The 19909-nt window shown below is 41.2% G+C and overlaps 1 protein-coding gene across 1 annotated transcript in view; it reads right to left on the minus strand.

The window, feature by feature from the left end:
• The window catches only part of NUP210 (nucleoporin 210), an 86429-nt gene extending 72211 nt beyond the window's left edge, over window positions 1-14218 (minus strand). The window contains exons 1-4 of the mRNA XM_028718974.2: window positions 13701-14218; window positions 6155-6291; window positions 5862-5993; window positions 2098-2194 (exon numbers count right to left, since the gene is read on the minus strand). Coding sequence (XP_028574807.2) covers window positions 2098-2194; window positions 5862-5993; window positions 6155-6291; window positions 13701-13870 — 536 coding nt within the window. The 5' untranslated portion in view covers window positions 13871-14218. The remainder of the gene's footprint in view (window positions 1-2097; window positions 2195-5861; window positions 5994-6154; window positions 6292-13700) is intronic.
• Window positions 14219-19909: the final 5691 nt, after the last annotated feature.

Consider the following 19909-nt stretch of genomic DNA (forward strand, 5'->3'; position numbering starts at 1 on the left):
GCAAAAATGCGACATATGTGTACTGCTTTCCACAATTTTGCACAGCGTATGTAGGATCATATAGCCAACATACTTAAATCTAATGCATGAAAGGGTTAAGACCACAGAGTAAGTTGTCCTGCAAGGTTTAGATAGGTCACTCCCCCTCACCTTGGGAAGAAGAGTTACTAAATTCTCTCTTTCTACCATGTGAACAAGACCAGTAAGGATGTCTAAGATGGATGCTCCAAGCTTAGACTGCATGGCCTAAGCAAGCCATCTTTGTGTTTCTTTACAAATAATTTAAAAACACTTACCATTTTGGAACCTAAGTTATACTGCCTATATTTTCTTGCTGCTGTATGGAAATGCACATGAATCTAGCCTTTGAAGAGTAAACCATTTTAAAGTTACCAAACATGTAGTCTTTTTCTATGCTACGGGAAGTTAAGAATTTTTGAAAGCAACTTCCCCTCTTCTCCCTGCAGCCCCCTTCATGCCCTAGACATTTTCCAGAGGAATAAGGGACCCTTTGGTGGAATCTATATAAAAAAACGTTCTGAAAATGTTTTTGTTTTTTTTTTTTAAAAAAAGCGTTTTAAAAAATACATTGAATTTTTATTAAGGCTCACCATCGTCATCTAGTGTGTATATTGCACTTAAAACACACTTTAATCATTTTATTTGCAGCTGTATCACTGAGTCCTTAGAAACAGGTGGGGGGCAGAAGGGGGGCTGCAGAAGAACAACGGAATTTGTGAAGATCCCACCTGTCCCCCTTTCAGCAGAAAGAATCCTCTGCTGGATTGAAGAGGCTTCTGTCAGAGGAAGGGGGCACAATTTGAGGCAAACCATTATCCTTAGTTTATTGCTACTCTGTGGATTAAATCCATGGAGCATGTATTATTGAGCCGACTCTGTTTTAATTATGAGTAATTTTTAATGGCATACGAGTGTGCTGAGAGTACCAACTGGAACATGCAACTGTTATAAATCTAAGTTAATTAACTCACGTTCAGTACTTTAGTTAAGTTCAGTTTTTAACTGCAAATCATCAAGATAAAAGACTACTTATAAGAACATGAGCATTCAAGCCTGCACAACTTGTGATACAGTAAGTTGAAGACAGCCCGTCAGCAACCAGAGATGCAATGAATTTCCTGTACAGTGGTGCCTCGGGTTAAGTACTTAATTCGTTCCGGAGGTCCGTACTTAACCTGAAACTGTTCTTAACCTGAAGCACCACTTTAGCTAATGGGGCCTTCTGCTGCCGCTGCACCGCCGGAGCACAATTTCTGTTCTCATCCTGAAGCAAAGTTCTTAACCCGAAGCACTATTTCTGGGTTAGCAGAGTCTATAACCTGAAGCGTATGTAACCTGAAGCGTATGTAATCTGAGGTACCACTGTATTTTGTGTCATGCCAAGGACTGAAAAACACAGTGGGTGGGGTGCACTAGGCCTGGGCTATCTATCTATAATTTCTGTATGCAATTCCATCTCTCCCCTCTGGATTACTTTGCTGGAGGAATTGAGCAGGGATACTGTGAGAGAGCAATTTTTCACCCAAGGGAGTACTCCCTCCATCCCATGGACCTTGAGAGATGGGATAGCTCAGACTCTTAATCTCAGGGTCATGGGTTCAAGCCACATGCTGGGCAAAAGATTCCTGCAGTCCTTTTTATTGTTCTATTAAAAACATGGAGGAAATGTCCTTTTCAGGAGGTTGGACCTCATGGTCCCTTCCAACTCTACAATTCTATGAATTCTTGGTTGTGGACCCCACTGCCTAAAGAAGCCTGAACTGAGCCACCTTTGATGGTCTTTTGCTGCCAGTTGGCCTATCAATGATGTTTTCTATGAAATTTTATCTGCTATCCCTAACTCTTTGAGAAATGTTTCGTTTTCAGTATGTTTTTTGTTTGTTGATTGCTTTAAATGTTATACCACGAGTTGCCTTGACTCCCCCCCCCAAATAAAGTCTTCATAACACAAGAAATAAAGACTCAAGGGGGGGCAATGCCAATAGGAACAGGAGATCAAAGCTGGTGCTTGCTATTTCCCTGCCCGTTGTCCTTTATGCATAAAGTAACAAATGAAACAATTTTAACGATGCTTACCGCAGTGCATTGTGGGAATCTGAGAATCCATTAGTTTCTGGGTCTTTCATAATTGTCCACTCGAAAGCAAGTCCCGCCAAAGTGCTAAAGGTGTTTCCTTAAAATAATTCAAGAAACTAAGTATCAAATGTGAGAACAGAAATGTGTAGAATCTTTCCACATTTTGGTAATCAGCCATAAAACTACATCTAGGATTGCCGTATGTCTAGAATACTGCAGTTGGTAGCAGTGTCTGGGTGGAAATCGGCTACATGTCCCGGAAACTCCAGATGCATGGCAGTGTCGTTTTCACCAATTTTCCTTAAAAATAGCTCAAAAATGTCATTTTTTTTAAGCTCAACGACTTTAGTAAAAATTAAAAAAAAAAAGCTCAATCATTAACTTTTCTGCCCGGAAATCCAAATGTTTGGAAATTACAATAAGCAGCAGCAGCAGAAAATGAAAAGGAACCAGAATCATATATTTACAAAACAAGATGGCATGAATTAAGTCTATTTCAGAAGCTTAGAATTTTATTCTTATTGTAAAGTTTCATGTACTAGGGGAAAAGCGATTGAGTCATCATTCATTTATCAAACAGAAACTAGGAATTTGTATAAAACATTCTATGATCAGTGAAGCCGAGATTACATACATGTTGGATGCAAGTTTAATACAAATGGCAACTACTGAAAATTAGAAGTAACATGGAAACTGCCTGAATTAAGGCTGCCTTCGTTAATGTCATCAGTTCATACTGACCCTATAGGATGTGAAATTCCAATCAGGCTGCAATCCTATACATGCTTAAGTGAGAGCAAGTCCCATTGAATTTAATGGGTCTTTACTTCTGACTACACAGGCACAGAATTGCAGCTTTACTATTTCACAAATAGCGGTTTGTTTTTAATTTAATGCTACTTAAACAGTGCAAAGCGTTCCGCAATCCACAGAAGCATAATGTGCAAATGCAGTCTGAAATTTTAAAATTTGCGTTATTCCTGCTACAGGTAAGTGGGTAGATAAGGCTATAAATACTTCAAGATGACCCCATTTTTCTAGCTACTTATGTGATATCTAAAACAAATAAGATATCATACAATAAAAACATGCGTGCTCAATTTCATACTGCTCATGCAAGCAGAACATTTGCATAGTTGTGTATACAAAGAAGCAAGGCCCTCGGAGCTGGACCTCAGTGTCTGGGCTGAACGATGGGGGTGAAGATGCTGCTTCAGGTATATTGTTACTATTAAATACACATTCATTAAAAGCTATTATATCAATGAAGAAATGGAATTTAAAATCATTATTCAAGGCTAACTCCTCAGTCACGAAATCAGTCTTCATCTCCCAATAGCATCAATTCAAAGACATCACTTTAATAAAAATTATTGTTTGCTTACCTGTAATTAACTTTTTTAAAAAAAAAAGAAAAAAGGGCCATTTTTTTTTTTAGCCTATCAAACTATCATTTGGAAATGGAAGTAAATAAAGATTCTATGTCTCAAATGTTGTCAGTCTAACAATGTGACCAGAATTAAAGCTATTAAAAAGAATGGAAATGTCCTACAATAAAAACTTTATGGAAGATGCAGCTGCAGTGAATTTCTGTTTATTTCTCTCTATTTTTCTATTTTTCATCTTTCTGCAAACCAGTCTGAGTTTTCTTTTACAATCAAGTGGCGTATAAATTTTAAGAAATAAATAAATAAATAACCAACCCCTCCTTCCTTACCAAAAACTAAGCCTGAAATAAGGTTGTTTTTACAATTAACTGATAACACAAATTCAGAAACCTAAGAGGTTAATCTGACAAATCTGGGACTTAATCTTTCACTTCTCTCTATTTTCAAATGATTTTGATTAATTAAAAATGAATTTGCAGTTGTGTTCACTGTTGGCGCATAATCAATAGCGTGATTTTACTGCAAAATCAGTAGAAAATGTTGTTGTTGTTGCAGTCACATATGCACTCTATGACCATCCTCCACCTCAAAATGCATCTAAGTGTATCAAAGACTACAAATACCTTTCAATCATGGGTTCCTAGTACAGAGTAGAGTGCTGTGGGTTGGCATTCCATCCTAAAATTTCTATTTAAAAAGGCTATCTACCACAGAAAATAGAATTCTAAGTGCCCAAGGGTATTTTATACAAGATGTACAATCATAATTGGTTGTTTTCATAACACTTGGTTGAACTTTGCGGAGCTAAGGTAAATCTTCCCTCAGTATTGCTGAAATGTAAAGTAAAAACAAATCAAATAGTGTGCTTTTTTCTTTAGCAGGGAGAAACAGAACAGTGCTGAAGCTGCAAATCTGCAGCAGACACTAAGAGATGAGAAATGCTTGCTGTGACATTGGCCACAGCACCCCCACAGCACATGTATTGCAAGAACAATATGCCCGGGAGACAGTTCAACTCCCCTCAAAATTTAGGTTTACTTGAACTGATACCAGCATATGTCTATTAGTCCAATTCATGAAACAGAATCTCTGCTATCCAGTGCAAATATTGATATTATTGACTAGCCATGGAAATGCTATACTTCCTTCATTTCTTTTTTATTCTCATCTTTAGAGCTTCTGAATACAGAAAGGAATGCCTCCCACCACATCTTACTTGCATGTCAGCTGCAGTTCTAAGGCTACTCAAATACCGTCAGCTATGATTTCATGGCCTGTAAGATTTGTTGTTATAGGTAATTCACAAGTCGTGACCTTTGCAGTCCTAATACAACTGTAACTGTTATTTCATATGTTTTGTTACTGTCACAGTATTTTGTTTTACGTTTAGGCCCCACACATAGGTCTTGCAGCTTTATGTACTTTATATTATGGGGTATTGTTGAGCCCAATGGCATCTCTGCAAATATACTGCTTTACTGCAGGGCTGGGGAACCCTTTTGGTTCCATGAGCCACATCCTTAGCAGGATCAGGCCCCCGGGCCAAAGTCACAGGGCTGCCCAAACATATCACATGATATGTTCAGAATGCCACATGATTGACAGGCTGCTTTTGCTTGCAAAACATCGATTTGCTTATCCCTTTCCTGACACCTGATGGGATGGGAGAAACAAGGCTGGAGTTTGCAAGCAACAGTAACAAGCAAGACTTCTCCAGTTGCTGCTTCTACTTGCAAAATGTAGCTTTGTTTCCTTTCTCCCCACTACTTGACAGGGAGGGGAGAAGCAAGGCTGCTTAGTGCTGAGTTTGGGTGCACAAGACAGCTCCCTTCAGAGAACCCAAGCCTAGGGCTAAGCAGGATCACCACCCACCATAGGCTGATGCAAAGAGAGAGTAACCTCACTTGGTCCAGGTGAGCTACAGAGCTGTTTTATTGGGTATCCTGGAGACAGCTCTTTGGTGCACTAAACAGGATGGCTCTACCTTCACATCACACCACACCAGCCTATGAAGGGAGGAGGAGGCACGTGATCCAGCATAGCATTGAATTAGGGTGCGTGATACCTTCTGCCAGGTATTGCGTGATACCTTCTGCCAGGTATGGCTTTCTTAGGAGACACTTGACCGCAAAACTAGACTGAGACAGTGATCCTCCCCCGCCCCCGTTGATGGAGGTTTTTGAATTTAAAGAGAAATACCAATATGATTAAAATGCAAATTTAGAAGCCCATTTATGCAGATAGGAATTTCAAGCTGAGACTACTGATACACAGCGGTAGATTTAGGAAGGAAAATGTATGGCCATGGCCAACACAACATCAAGAAGAGCTCTTTGTCTGGATGAATATTTTATGTTAAAAGAGATATAGTCTTACCTTCAGAATCTAAAGCTTGAATTTTCAGTTGCAATGGTGAATCCTCTAGATACAGTTCTTTTGTGGTGGACACAATGTGAACATCATGAATAAGGTCAACTATGGCATCGCAGCGAAGGACTTGGCCAGTTACTTGATGAGATATAGGAAAATATCTAGTTACAAGATAGGTTCAACCTCAAAAACCACCACACCACATTCCAACCAAAGAATAGCGTAGAATTAACTTACAACAAAGTCATCTAAAACATACATGTCTCCAAATAAGATGGGAAGAATATTGTTCTACTTACAAATATCTTCAGCCAAAATAATACTTGTAAGGCGTGTCACCTGCGATGAACGGGCCTGCACAATAGCCTTCTGTGAACACTGTTGGTTGTCTTGCTCTATAGCTTCTATGCTAGCAACTTCTGGTCTGGTAGAAGACCTTAAAACAAACAAACAAAAATTACTGGAGTGAGACTGATTGATAAATGTCAATGCCCATTAAAGTTTCCTTTACCATTTAAGTAAAGTCATGCTATATTTAACTTTGTATTACCAGCAGTTCCTATCAGTTTTAAGTACTGTATCACTGGCTGCAAAATCGGTATAGGTATATTTGAATATACATCTAGGTGTTCAGAGAAAGCAATGGCATCACGGTCAGCTCATTCTACCTCTTTCTATGGAGATAAAGTTCTGAAAAGCTTTCCCCTAATGGCTTGGCTGGGGGGAGGGGGAGGGGAGGACAACCCACTGTCATTTACTTACTAGTTTGAAATTATTTATCGTTCACATTCTCAACTGAATTCTGCCGCAGGTCTGGAAGATGTAGAAACCCATTGAAAACCTTTTGTTCTCACTTTTTCATTCATGTTATGTATAATATATAAATAGTTCTTGCCTTTCAGCAATGTCAGTTTCAAATGAAAAACCTACTAATACATCTTCAAGCCAATCATTTTTTAAATTACGGCTTCACTTATTACTTATTACAAACACATTGGTTCTATGTTGAATCTTGCTGCACTTTTAGTTTCTTTTGATTAGCTACCCTGCCAAGTAGAAAATAAGCCTATGCTGGGTGGGTGGGGGGCTCCTATTACAGCAAATAATTTTGTGACTCACACAAGCAGTCCATTGAACAAAAATCAGACTTAGTACTAATTCTTTCAAGGTGGCTAAGAATGGCAACCCTAAGGATTCAAGACAGAGCAGAAATCTTATTGTCCACCTCCAAGGCGGCATGTAGAAGTTTGGATTTCAAGCTCTGCTCTATCTAATTGGTAGAAGAATGTTCAGCTACTCCTTTAATCAGAGAATAATATTTTTGTCCAGTTAATCGGTGGGCCTGACAACAAGCAGAGATTCAGGATTCCTGAAGAGCTCACTGGCCTACAGGCTGCAGCTTTCGACTTCCTGACAAAACTGGAGAAAAATGAGGTTGTTATCCTATATAAAACACTTTTATATTTGGCACTTTACAGAGAATACTACTGTATCTTTTTTTTTTTTAAAAAAAAGCTAAGTATAGAGACAAAGCGAACACAGATCCACTGTCTTTGTCCCAGGTACAAAAGATCTCCCGATACAACAATGTGTGCTGAAACTGCTTTCACTGCACTTTAATACAGGAATAGGGAATCCCTAGTCTGCCACATCCATCTGTCTGGCCCATGGGAGTTAAACTTCATGGGAGGGGTAGGGTGGGGTTATTGGGTTGTTTTGTTCTTGTTCTTATTATGTATTTTGTGTTTTTACCTTATATTTTAATGCTTCATATTGCCCTGAGATCTTCAGGTGAAGGGTGGTAGACAAATGTAACATCAGCAGCAGCACAGGCTTAAGTTTGTTGTGTATTTATGTGAACTCATTCATTAACCATCTATATCAGGGGTCAGCAACCTTTTTCAGCCGTGGGCCAGTCCACCGTCCCTCAGACCATGTGATGGGCCGGACTATATTTTGAAAAAAATATATAAACGAATTCCTATGCCCCACAAATAACTCAGAGATGCATTTTTTAAAAAAGCACATATTCTACTTATGTAAAAACACGCTGGTCCGTGGTCCGGATTGAGAAGGCGATTGGGCCGCATCTGGCCCCAGGCTTTAGGTTGCCTACCCCTGATCTATATTCTTTGAAGGATATCCTCTGAAAGATTCACTCATGCCCTAGCTTAATTTGCAAAACTGCCAAATTAACTTGATTTTATCTTATATTTTAGTCAAAAGTTGGGCTAAAAAAATGTAGTCTTGCAAATCGACTTGGGCAACAACGCTGTATGCACATACTGTGCTTCTGAGTAAGGATTTCACTATTAGTGTTGCAACTTCCTCCACATATTCTTTCAAATATAGCGTATCACCCACACATCCTGTCTGCTGTGCTGTAGAGAGCAACCCTAAAGCAGAAAAAGAATACATATATTGTGTTTGAAAGAATCATCTAAAGACTTAACTTCGAAGTGCTAAAATGAGCTTGATTTGAAGAGCTAAATAAACAAAGATAAAGCAAATAGACTCACTGCTGATGGTCGTGCCACTAGTAACTACAACTTTCTTAAACATTGTGGGATAAACAGCTTGCCAAAACAAATTATAAAGAGCTAACCACAATTTAACGTTTGGGAAAATGTGTCTTTTTCTCACTCTTGGTTGCATTTACTGGTTTTAGTGGACAGTGATGCCATCTAGACTCTTCTGACCACAAACACACCTCAGGCTGCCTCTTTATTATTCTTGTGGTCAACAGACATCTCTAGACTGCTAAAGTATATTATATGGTCCACTGCTGTGCACAAGCAAGCAAAAGTATTAAACAGCTGTTGTCTAATCTAGCTATCTCCATAACCTAACTGCTAAATTTTGGTGATAAACTGTAACACTTACTAGCATTACAGGTTAATGTCTCTAACAGTTAGTTAGTGTCTCTAACTGTACAGTGGTACCTCAGGTTAAGTACTTAATTCGTTCCGGAGGTCCGTACTTAACCTGAAACTGTTCTTAACCTGAAGCACCACTTTAGCTAATGGGGCCTCCTGCTGCTGCCGCGCCGCCGGAGCCCGATTTCTGTTCTTATCCTGAAGCAAAGTTATTAACCTGAAGCACTATTTATAGGTTAGCAGAGTGTGTAACCCGAAGCGTATGTAACCTGAGGTACAACTGTAGTGCCTGATTCAGTCAGTTTCCCTTTTCTAGTGAATATCCAGCATAATTGTGAATATTTTTATTCAGTGGCTGATACTGAGTGCACCTTCCAACTTTTAACATGTGTAGATTGTGTGTGCAGTGAGAAAGCAGAATCACACTCAGTCCCTCTGCATTCTTGCCCCACAGTTACTTCAGCCTAAGGTTCACCTTGTATTTGTCCACGCAACACTGAAAATACATTAACTAAGATTTATGTGACTGGAGTTCAACCCGCTTAAGCCTAGTCTGTGAAATCATTACTCCTCAAGATCATATACCCCTTTGCAGGACCAGCATAGGGAGGAAAAGAATAGTGTGTGCAGTGACATCCGTCGTGCATTTGGAAGTCCTCCCACAAGCAATTAGCAAAACAGATTGTTGTGAGATTCTAGAAAACATTAATGATTTAAAAAAATACTGAATAATTCCTAGTTAAGAGCTCCGAGTAAAAATATAAAATATCATCTATTAACAATTTATTTATTTATTTACTTTTAAAACCACATATAAAATTTTACTTCCGTTTTGTTTCCCACACAGAGAATATAAGCATACTTTAGATGAAACTCTACTTCCTGTTTTTTTTAAGTGCAGCAAAAAGGGGGAAAGTCATTTAACACAGGCCTATCAAACTGTTATAAGCAAAATACCAAATGAAGGAGAGAGAGAGAGAAATATCAAGGCGGAAATGAAGTCCCTCTGGGTTATTTCCTTCATTTCCAAAGAACATTAATAACTCAAACAACAAATCAGAAACGGCCATAAATATCAACAGTTGGTTGGATCAGCACAGCTCTGCTCACAAGACACTGCTACCTTTTCCCTCGTTGCCCCTATAACAACCCCCCCCCCCAAATCTGGTCTGGATAGTTGAGTGACCCCCCCAGACTACTGCTGCTGGAGACTACGGAGGAAAGGAGGAATCCATGCAAATCCCTGCCCTCCTGCTTTCTTTTGTCAAAGCCTCTGCTGGGATTGAGTCCTTCCTGCAAATGGAAGAAGCTTTTCCATTCATGGGATGACAATTCTTGATCCAGCCAACCTATTTTCACAGTTTGGAATACTGAGGAACTGCTATAAAGACAGTAAAAAAATCAAAAGATCTAATGCACATATGTAGGAATGTGCTTTATATACTCAGTTCCAGAAACACATACTCAACAATATCTTTAACTGTATAGTCCATATATATATGGACTATAAAACTTCTTAACTCCAGTTTCACCCATCTCTTTGCTTCCCACATGCCTTACCTTGTTTGTACTCCTTAAACCCCATGCCCTTCTCCCTGGATCTATAAAAAATTTAGACAGCTCCAAATTCTGAGACAGATGAAAGGCAAGCAAATTAAGTAGATACATATAAACATACATGATTTGCATAATTTATTACAATCTTTTCAGTTCAGGACTTTCTGGGTAGAATTTGCATACATATTTAAATTGTCTGTTCATGGCTATACAAATTAGAAATTTAACCTCCCCCCTCACAAACACACAGGGAATATTTGTCTGCTATGAAGCTTTTGGCAGACAGAATTAATATTAACATCTGTCCACATTTTAGGAGTTTGTTAGATTTGCTGGGACTAATTTTACTTATTGCATTCACTAAATGTTATCATGTGGTGAATGGCGCGAGAGTTAAGTACATGCCAGTTGAATCAATGGGACTTACAGCTACTTAACACTGGATGGATCAAGAATCATGAGCAATCACAATTGCTCTTAATATTTGAGATTTAATATTCATTCCTCCTAATTGGTCAAATCTATCTGTTAGAGACTTATGAAGATAAATTCCTTGACCTATGCGTATATGGTTCTGTTAAGGATAATTCATAAGAAATTATACTGTGTTGTCTTTCAGAAGGAATTGGTCAAGTCATATAAGCATGTTCATTGTGTGAGGCCCAGCTACACATTGTGTGAGGCCCAGAATGAATGGCAAAGAAGCCGGTGGTCACTTGTGCTTCTTGGGTGATTGATGCCAGAAATCAGTGACATGGCTACATACAGTTGTTCCCAAACACATGTCACAAGCTGTCTGTACAGCAGGTTTAAAAGAGGGAAGCTCTAACACAAAGATAATTGTTAATATCTTGTGAGTAGTGCTGTGCTGAGCAAACCTAATTACATCAGCCAGTCATGGGTAGTTAAATGTTTAAACCTATTAGTGGTATTAGATTGTCTGAACAGGTGTTGGACCAAAGTCAATGTAGTTATTTGGATATTTTCCCCATTTATTCCCATGTCTTAGAGCAATGCATCCTGAAGGCTCTGCTGAACTATGTTGATGGGATATAAAATGTAAAAAATAAATATATGTAGAAATCAAAATAATAAAATAATGTCCAAAGGGAAAATTTTAGAATGACAACTTTCCCTCAGTAATCAAAACTGAGATCCCAGTTAAATACACATGCCAGGCCAGTTTAACATCAGTTTCCTGTACTTTTGTAACATGATCAGTTGATGACTCTTTTTGGAGGGAAATTATCTATTTTTTACACACTTTGCTATGGTCTTAATATAAGTAAGGTCAAAACACATTATTGACCTCCATTATTGAGGGCGTGTTCAGAACTATATCTTACCACGTGTTAGAGGTTCAATTACATCTTTCTTTTACAACCTGAGGATGTGCACTAGATGATTGGATTTGCCTGGACTACTACCTGTTTTCTTTAGCTTTTTGTAGCTACACATGGGCTGACTGCGTAGGTCTCTGTGAGAGTGAGTGGTGCCTGTCACCCTCATACAGGAAGTGGTGAGGCCACTTCTGGAAAAAGTCCACCCAAGAACTAGGAGGTTCATGACAGCTGCTGTTCAATTGCAAACACCCCTTCATAAAGGTATTGCGTGGTGGCCACACAGGCACTGAAAAGTACTGAGAAGCTGGTGGACATGCAGCTGCAGATAACCTTGCAGGAAGCAGATTATCTTGACCCATTTCAGCCTGGATTCATGTCTGGCTTTGGAAGTGAACCAACCTTGGTTGCCCTGCAAGCCCTGTATCAAGAGAGGAACTGGGGGAGTGTAGTCTTGTTGCTGCTTTTTGATCTCCATCAGTGGCTTTTGATACTATCAGATATGGTATTTACTTGACCAGCTAAGTGCACTGAAGGTTGGAGACATGATGTTATGCAGGGTCCACTCCTATCTACAAAGCCACCTTCAGAATATGCTACTGTGGAATTTCTGTGCAACCAGTTGTTGATGTCCCATCTGTTTAACATCAGTATGAAGCTGCTGGGTGAGGACATTTGGATTGCTACTCTAGAGATATTCTACTTCTCTTTGTTATGGCTTTGTGGAAAGTTCAATAATTAGCAAGCCTAATAGTTTGTTTGTTTAGAATAGGACAGCATAGTTATTTTTCATGAGCAAGTAGTTTTGGGCTACAAGAATATTGAAAGATGTTTTCCTTTATACTTGTTTAGTATAGTAGATTATCGCCATGTGCATAATGCACGTTTTACTTGCAGACTTTAAAAATAACCATTTCCCCTTTTCATCTATACCGAAATCTGTTAAGACAGTACAGGAAAGAGGTTGTGAGACAGAGCAAACTTTTTAAAAGAATTTCTACCATATGAAAAACACAGTACAGTACAGTACCGCTCACTTCTACTTTTGCCACCATTGAGGCAGGCAACCATTGAATAAATGATGTGTCACTGAAAGAAGCTTTCTTTGTTACACTGTATCTCTGTTAGATAAAGGTTCACTTTTAAAATGCTTAAAAACTTGTTGAGTATCCACCTGTTATACAAGGACTGGTTGGCTGCCAGTCCTTGAACCTTGGCATGCCCCTGCCCTGTCTTAATGAAGCACATTAAAATGTCTGCTCTCATTTTGAGAAACACAATTTGTAACTTCATGTTGCTACTGTATTCCAAACTTCAGGGTTTTTACGCACCCACAGTATTGTCATTCTGGTACTGGTTGGATTTCTGCCACAATCACTGTACCACTTCAAGCTTCTTAGGTTTGGCACACTGTCGCCTATGCCTCACCGTGACAAAGTCACAGCATGGATAAACTTCTGACTCTCACACACCCAGCGACACTTGGAAAGCACACTGGGGAGTCAGCTATAAAAACGTTTTAAATGTGTTGTAAAGTGCAATCTTACAAATGTGACACTAGATGGGGACAGGGAGCTCGGCAACATTCAACATATTTTTCAAAACTTTTTTTTTTTTAAACACATTTTCTGTGTTGTTTTTTTATGTGTAGTTTCCCCCTGGCTCAGAACCAAGGAGGGCGCGAAGGTGCATCAAACCACCTGATCCGATCTTTTGCAATGAAACTGCGCCAAACTCTCCACAACACTCAAGTTTCTTGTAAACTTTTTTTAAGAAGCAGTCCCCTCGCGCCTGAAGCGCGCCGTTTTATGAGTTGAGTAAAACGGTCCCGGCTAAGACGCTCACCGCCCTAGGAATAACACCTCGCTAACTCAAACTGCCTGTCGCAGGCAAAGGCTTCTTTGCTGCAGCCTCAGTTCTCTCTTCTCTCGCGCCCCGACCCTCACGTGTTGCAATTTCAGCAGCAAAGTTGGACGCCACACGTGCGCCATGTGCCTCAACTCGGCGGGGCCCCGCGCGCTCGACCCCGTCCTGCGCCTCTCTCTCTCTCTCTCGCGCGCGCCCTCACTTACCAGCGGTAGCAGCCCTCGCTTGCCTCCAGAGTGAAGTTGATCCTGGTGCTTCGGCTGAAGGGCAGCAGCACTTTGGGAATGTTCAGCTTGGAAGGCACCACGGCGACGGGAAGGAGGAGGAGGAGGAGGAGAAGGAGCCCGAGCGGCGCACGGGGTGTTGCGGGTGCCATCGCGCCTGGACTTGTGGCCGCCCCCCGCCAAGCGAAATGGGTGCCGCCGCCGCCGCCCTCCGCAAGCTCTCCTTCGGGGGAGCGCGCGCCCTGCTGCTGACCCGCTCGAAGCCCTTCCTGAGCCGAAGGGAAAGGGAAGCGGCTGCTTCTGCAGCGGTGGCGGCAGCACTGCCTCGAACCAACCTCCTCACAGGAATCGCCCGCCTCGAGCTGCTATTCGAGGGACGTCACGGCGCGGCGGGCCAAGCCGAGGCAGAGACCCCGCGCTGAGGGTCAGGCGCCGGAGGCGGGGAAGGAAGGCCTGGAGCCGTCAGCGGAGAGAGAAGCGGCAGCAGGTGCCGCCGGGCTGCTCTCACCTGCTGGCCGCTGGGGACACTGCAGGCTGCTGCTTCCTGACCCGCTGGGGAGGCAGCTGGGGTGTTTGTTTGTTTCCAGCGCGCTCGCCGCCGAGGGCGCTTCCGCAGGGGCCTGATCCCCGAGGGAAGTAGAAGGAAGGAAACAGAGGAAGGAAATACTGCCCCTCTTTTCCCGCCCTCCTTCCACGTGCCTCTTTCTCCTAGCCAGATGTTTTGGTGGTAATATTGATGCCAAGGCACTACCACGAATTAACAAGAAGGAGTTTGGAGCCCGCTATCATACTATAAGTAACAGGGCAGCCTCGGAGCCCAGCAGATCTTGCAATCGATGTCAGCTTAGTCAAAACTAATGACACTTTTTCATGCATTGGCCCAAAAAATAAAATAAAAATAAAAATGCACCACTGTCTCTTTTAGTTCATCTCATTTAGATCTAAGAATAGGTAAAGGTAAAGGACCCCTGGATGGTTAAGTCCAGTCAAAGGAGACTATGGGGTTGTAGCGCTCATCTCGCTTTCAGGCCAAGCTTTTGTCCATAGACAGCTTTCCGGGTCATGTGGCCAGCATGACTAAACTGTTTCTGGCGCAACGGAACACCGTGATGGAAACCAGAGCGCATGGAAACACCATTTACCTTCCTGCCACAGCAGTAGCTATTTATCTACTTGCACTTTGATGTGCTTTCAAACTGCTAGGTTGGCAGGAGCTGGGACAGAGCAATGAGAGCTCACCCCGTCACGAGGATTTGAACTGCCAACCTTCTGAACTGCAAGCCCAAGAGGGTCGACCACAGCGCCACCGGTGTCCCTTGATCTCAGAATACTTTGCTGCTAATGCTATAGCTTAATTCTCAGTCACAGCAGTTCTTGTGGTAGTAATGGGATGAAAACTGCCTTCAACATTGAAACTTTAAATTGCAGGTGTGTGTTATATATGAATATATTAAATTGTATGAAGAATATGCACCATTGTATACAGAAAGCCAACCCACAAGAGAGAACCTTTTGGATGGGTCTACTGCAAATAATGCCACATGGGAATGTCTGGATATATAATCATTATGCTTCCCCAGAGTGGGCGGGGTATAAATAATAAAGTTATTATTAATAATATTGTTTCTGTTTCCTGCAACCCATCCAGTATCATAGTATCCTCCTGGATTGCTTGTCTGCCCTGGGGCTTAGAGGCACCATCTGTTATGTTTCTGGAGGAACAACTCGAGAAGGTAGCAGTGCAGGACTCCTGCTCATCCTCCTGGCCATTGGCCTATAATGTGTCCCAAGGTTCTGCTGTTATCTGTATGCAACTGCTGAGAGAAATCATAGCAGTTTCAGAGTTTGGTACCCCCAGTATGCAGATGATGCCCAGTTCTGTCTCCTTTCCACCACATTCCATGGAAGTTCTGCAATAGCGTATGAAATCAGTAACAATGTGGATGAGAACCAACTAATTGGAACTTGATCCAGACAAGCAGAAATTAGTAGAATGGCCATTCTAGAAATAGGAGCCCAGCCTGTGCTGGATGGATAGCACTCCTTTGAAAACACAGGGTCATACTCTAGTCTAGGGGTTCTTCTAGATCTGATTTTGACCCTGAATGCTCAAGTGACAACCATGACCAAGGATGCCTTTCAGGCATCGGTATCTGGCATGGCGGGGAAAATGTCTATGTGGACATCATGACATCATATCTTTATATATTTATTTTACATTTTACCCAGTGGCCTGACTAGTGTTGTGTGAAGCAGCTGTCACTATCTTTATTAGCCTCAGAATGCCTCTGGGTGCCCAGGGTAAAACGGAAAACAAAAATTTCACTGGGTATTGAAGTTATCATTCCAGTTGTGACAACACTTTGCCCAGGGATAGAAGTGCAAAAGATAATATTGGAACAGGACATTAATGTCGGCAGGAGCTGTACTTTCATCCAGACACCGCAGAACAGAACAACTCTTTTTTGTAAACATGTCAAATCCTTTGGGTTTTTTAAAGCTAGTGGTTTACATTCCTTATAAGACCCTTCAAAGTCCAGTGAAACCAGTATAGCTACACTACATGCTGATAACATCTATAAAAACACAAGGAAAGAATGGACCCTAAAACACACACACAAATAAGGTAAGAATGGACCCTAATCTGAATAAGGGTACACCCAAACATGTCATACTGAAGGACAAGTACTTATGTAAAGTTCTCTGGATATTTGGCCACACTATACAAGTTACTAGTAGTAGTATTATATACCTATTGGAAAATAGTAATATTTACTCTTACATTTATAAGAATTTAATAAGAAAACTGTATTGATGAGAAGCACTTCATTATTCTTCCTTTCCTTTTCTGTTTACTATTGAGTGGGTCTGCACCAAACTCCTCAGTGGCTTGAGGATTGCTGCTTTAAACTCGGATTCTACTCTATCACTAATATTAAAATATGTAGAAAATATTAGAAGAGGAAGGCAGATTCAGAGAGAGTGGGGGAGGTATTGGTTTTATTGCTCCCATCAGTCTCTTCGTCAGAGAAATATGTGTTAACTTAAGATAATGTACATAGAGGCTGTTCAGCAGCCAGATTCTGATGGTGAAGTCATACAATTTTTATGGACAGAAAATCAGTTGTTGAAATGATGAAGTGGTAATTGAAAAGAAACAATTTTACTTTACTTTAACTACCACATATTCATGCCATTATGGATTTAGTGAAGTCTGGCTATCTGATCCTCAAGATATTAATATCAGTGTCACTGGTAAAATTGGCACCTGCCTCTATTACCTATAAATGCATCCTTTACAATGTAAGTGGAGCAAGTTATGTTGTGTCAGTGATAACAATGAGTAGTGCTAGTCCTACTTGGAGTAGACCCATTGAAGTTAATCAGCACAACTAACTTAGGCGCATTAATTTCAGTGGGGTCTACTCTGAGTAAGACTTAGATGAATACAATCCTGTGGAATCCCAACATAGCACTAAGCAGGGTATGTGTGCTATTGTATTATTGTAGCATGCTCTGTGTGGGGTTGCCTTTAAAAAAATGTTCAGAAGCTTCAGCTGGTCCAGAATTTTGTGGCCATACTGCTTACAGGAAGCATGTTGCTGCCCTGTTAAAATAACTTCACTAGCTACTGGTCCATTTCCAGGCACAATTCAAAGGTTACCTGAAATATCGTATCTCCTGTTATGAACCTGCTTGGGTGTTAAGATCTTCAGGTGAGCACCTTCTTTCAGTCCCCTCAACATCAGAGGTATGGTTGGTACTGACATAAGAGAGATACTTGTCCTTGGCTGCTTCCATATTGTGGGATTTTCTCCCAAGAGAGGTTAGATTGGCTCCCTCCTTGTTATCTTTCTGCTGGGAGGGAGACGGACAGACCTTTGAAAATGAGGTGCAGATGTTGTTGACCACTGGGCTGTTGTTGTTTATCAATGTTGGCACTGGAGTAGAGAGGAAGTTGTTAAGTTACCACTATGTTCTTCCATGGACTGTTTCAGCCTTTACTAGTTTATGGGACGCGGGTGGCGCTGTGGGTTAAACCACAGAGCCTAGGGCTTGCCAATCAGAAGGTAGGCGGTTCGAATCCTCGCGACGGGGTGAGCTCCCATTGCTCGGTCCCAGCTCCTGCCAACCTAGCAGTTCGAAAGCACGTCAAAGTGCAAGTGGATAAATAGGTATTGCTCCGGCAGGAAGGTAAATGGCGTTTCTGTGCGCTGCTCTGGTTCACCAGAAGCGGCTTTGTACTGCTGGCCACATGACCCGGAAGCTGTGTGTGGACAAATGCCGGCTCCCTCAGCCAGTAAATCAAGATGAGTGCCGCAACCCCAGAGTTGTCCATGACTGGACCTAATGGTCAGGGGCCCCTTTACCTTTACCTATGTTCTTCCATGGACTGTTCCAGCCTTTACCAGTTTATGACCACTATCTATTGGGTCTGGGAGGAAGTCTGGAGGAGGGCCTCGTGACAGTTTGCATTTGTGATGCCCATCCTGAGAATTCAGAAAAGTGTACTGCTGATGTTTTTAAAAACTTTAAGCTTCATTATATCAGCATTGAAAAGTGTCAGCAGAATGAACAGCAAACTATTGACTTTTACAGAACCTGATTGCAGGCGAGGGACTCTAATACTTCACTGGGAAACATAAAGCAAACAGCACAAAGAAAACTTTTGCTGTATAAAAGAGAAGCCAAATGGAAATAGATGGAATTCATCTAACATTTTAAGAAATGGAATTGTGTAGCTTTGAGGTGCCAAATGGGGCAAATGGCCAGGTACCTTACCCAGCAGATACCCAAGGGCAACACCTATAATGTTCTTTGAAACATTTCTTACTCTCATCATCAAATAACTATAGCCTATTCTAACCCATTGCTTCCTCCAGTGGTTACAGAGGCATGAGGAACTTGGAAATGAGTTCAAAGTCCCATGATAGGCATTCAAGTGCCCACTTATAGCAGCACCAACACCTCTCTGTTGTATCCTCAATACACTATGCTTAGGCAGCCACATCATGGAGATGCTAGTTTTGCAGCAAAATGACAATCAGCATAAGATGGATATAAAGGACATACCGGTAGTTTTTTTTTAGTTACTTATTAGCAGGCTCCTATCCAACATTGCTTGGGGATTCTAAGAAACCAAAAAAAATCAGTGCAGTTTTGAAAGGTTCAGAATGGTGTCCAATTATATCTGAACACAGATGAAACCTCCTTGATCTGAGGAACCACGATGCAAAAAGTGGTTACACTATCTTAAGAAGTGTTCAAACGCACAGAGAGCAAGCAACTCTCCAGAAATTATAGTGATCTTGAGGTTTTTATGTGCCACTTTTCCCCATACTTATCCCAATGTGGTTTCCATAACAGTAAATATTAACAACAGGATAACTGGAACACTATAAAATACACTTATATGTACTACTTGATAGCAATTCCATTCTATATTGCTTTTTTAGTGCAATAGAAAGAACAAGATCATCCCCCCCCCTAAACTCATTCTTTTAATTTTGCAGCATTAACAATATCATATATAAAAGAGGCTACAGCTCAGTGGGGTAACACAACTTCTGTGGGAAGCAGGAGATGCAAGTTTCAATACTGCTCCTGGGAAATGCTGATATTACAAACCCAGCTACAATAAAACAATACATTATTGGTTCGCCATTGTGTTCTGGTGATGTTACCGTTAACTCAGCAGACCAATTTGTCTGATACAATCTTATGGAGATTTTGATCTTTTTTTAATAGACTGTGTAATATATGTGTTTGTGTGTGTGTAATATCTTGGGACCTTTTGTATTTGACGATAGTAGGCTGCTACTTTTGTGTAATTCTACAATAAATATTTTGACATAGTGCTGGGTCAGTGTGCATGTGTGTAAGGGGGCATATGTCCCAGGAGGCAAGTTAAGGAGGGTGGCAAAATTACCTGCTTCAACATACACCATTCCTATTTCTAAAAGCAGCCAAAAGGTCTGGAAGCAGCCTCTTATTTCAGTCTGTCACTGGCTCCAAGGCTGATTTGGGCTTGTGGCAGCGAGGCAAGCAGGGCCCAGACAGTGCAGGAGCAGTTGTGACAGCAGCTGTAAAGCTCAGTTCTGACCACTGGACTAATCCTCTCTTGCCCTTTTCCTCCTTGCCCAGACTTACCAATGCCCAGGCGCCATTTTTCCAATGTGCAGGCAACCCCT

This window comes from Podarcis muralis, chromosome 2 (genome assembly GCF_964188315.1).
Source record: "Podarcis muralis chromosome 2, rPodMur119.hap1.1, whole genome shotgun sequence".
Classification (NCBI taxonomy): Eukaryota; Metazoa; Chordata; class Lepidosauria; order Squamata; family Lacertidae; genus Podarcis; species Podarcis muralis.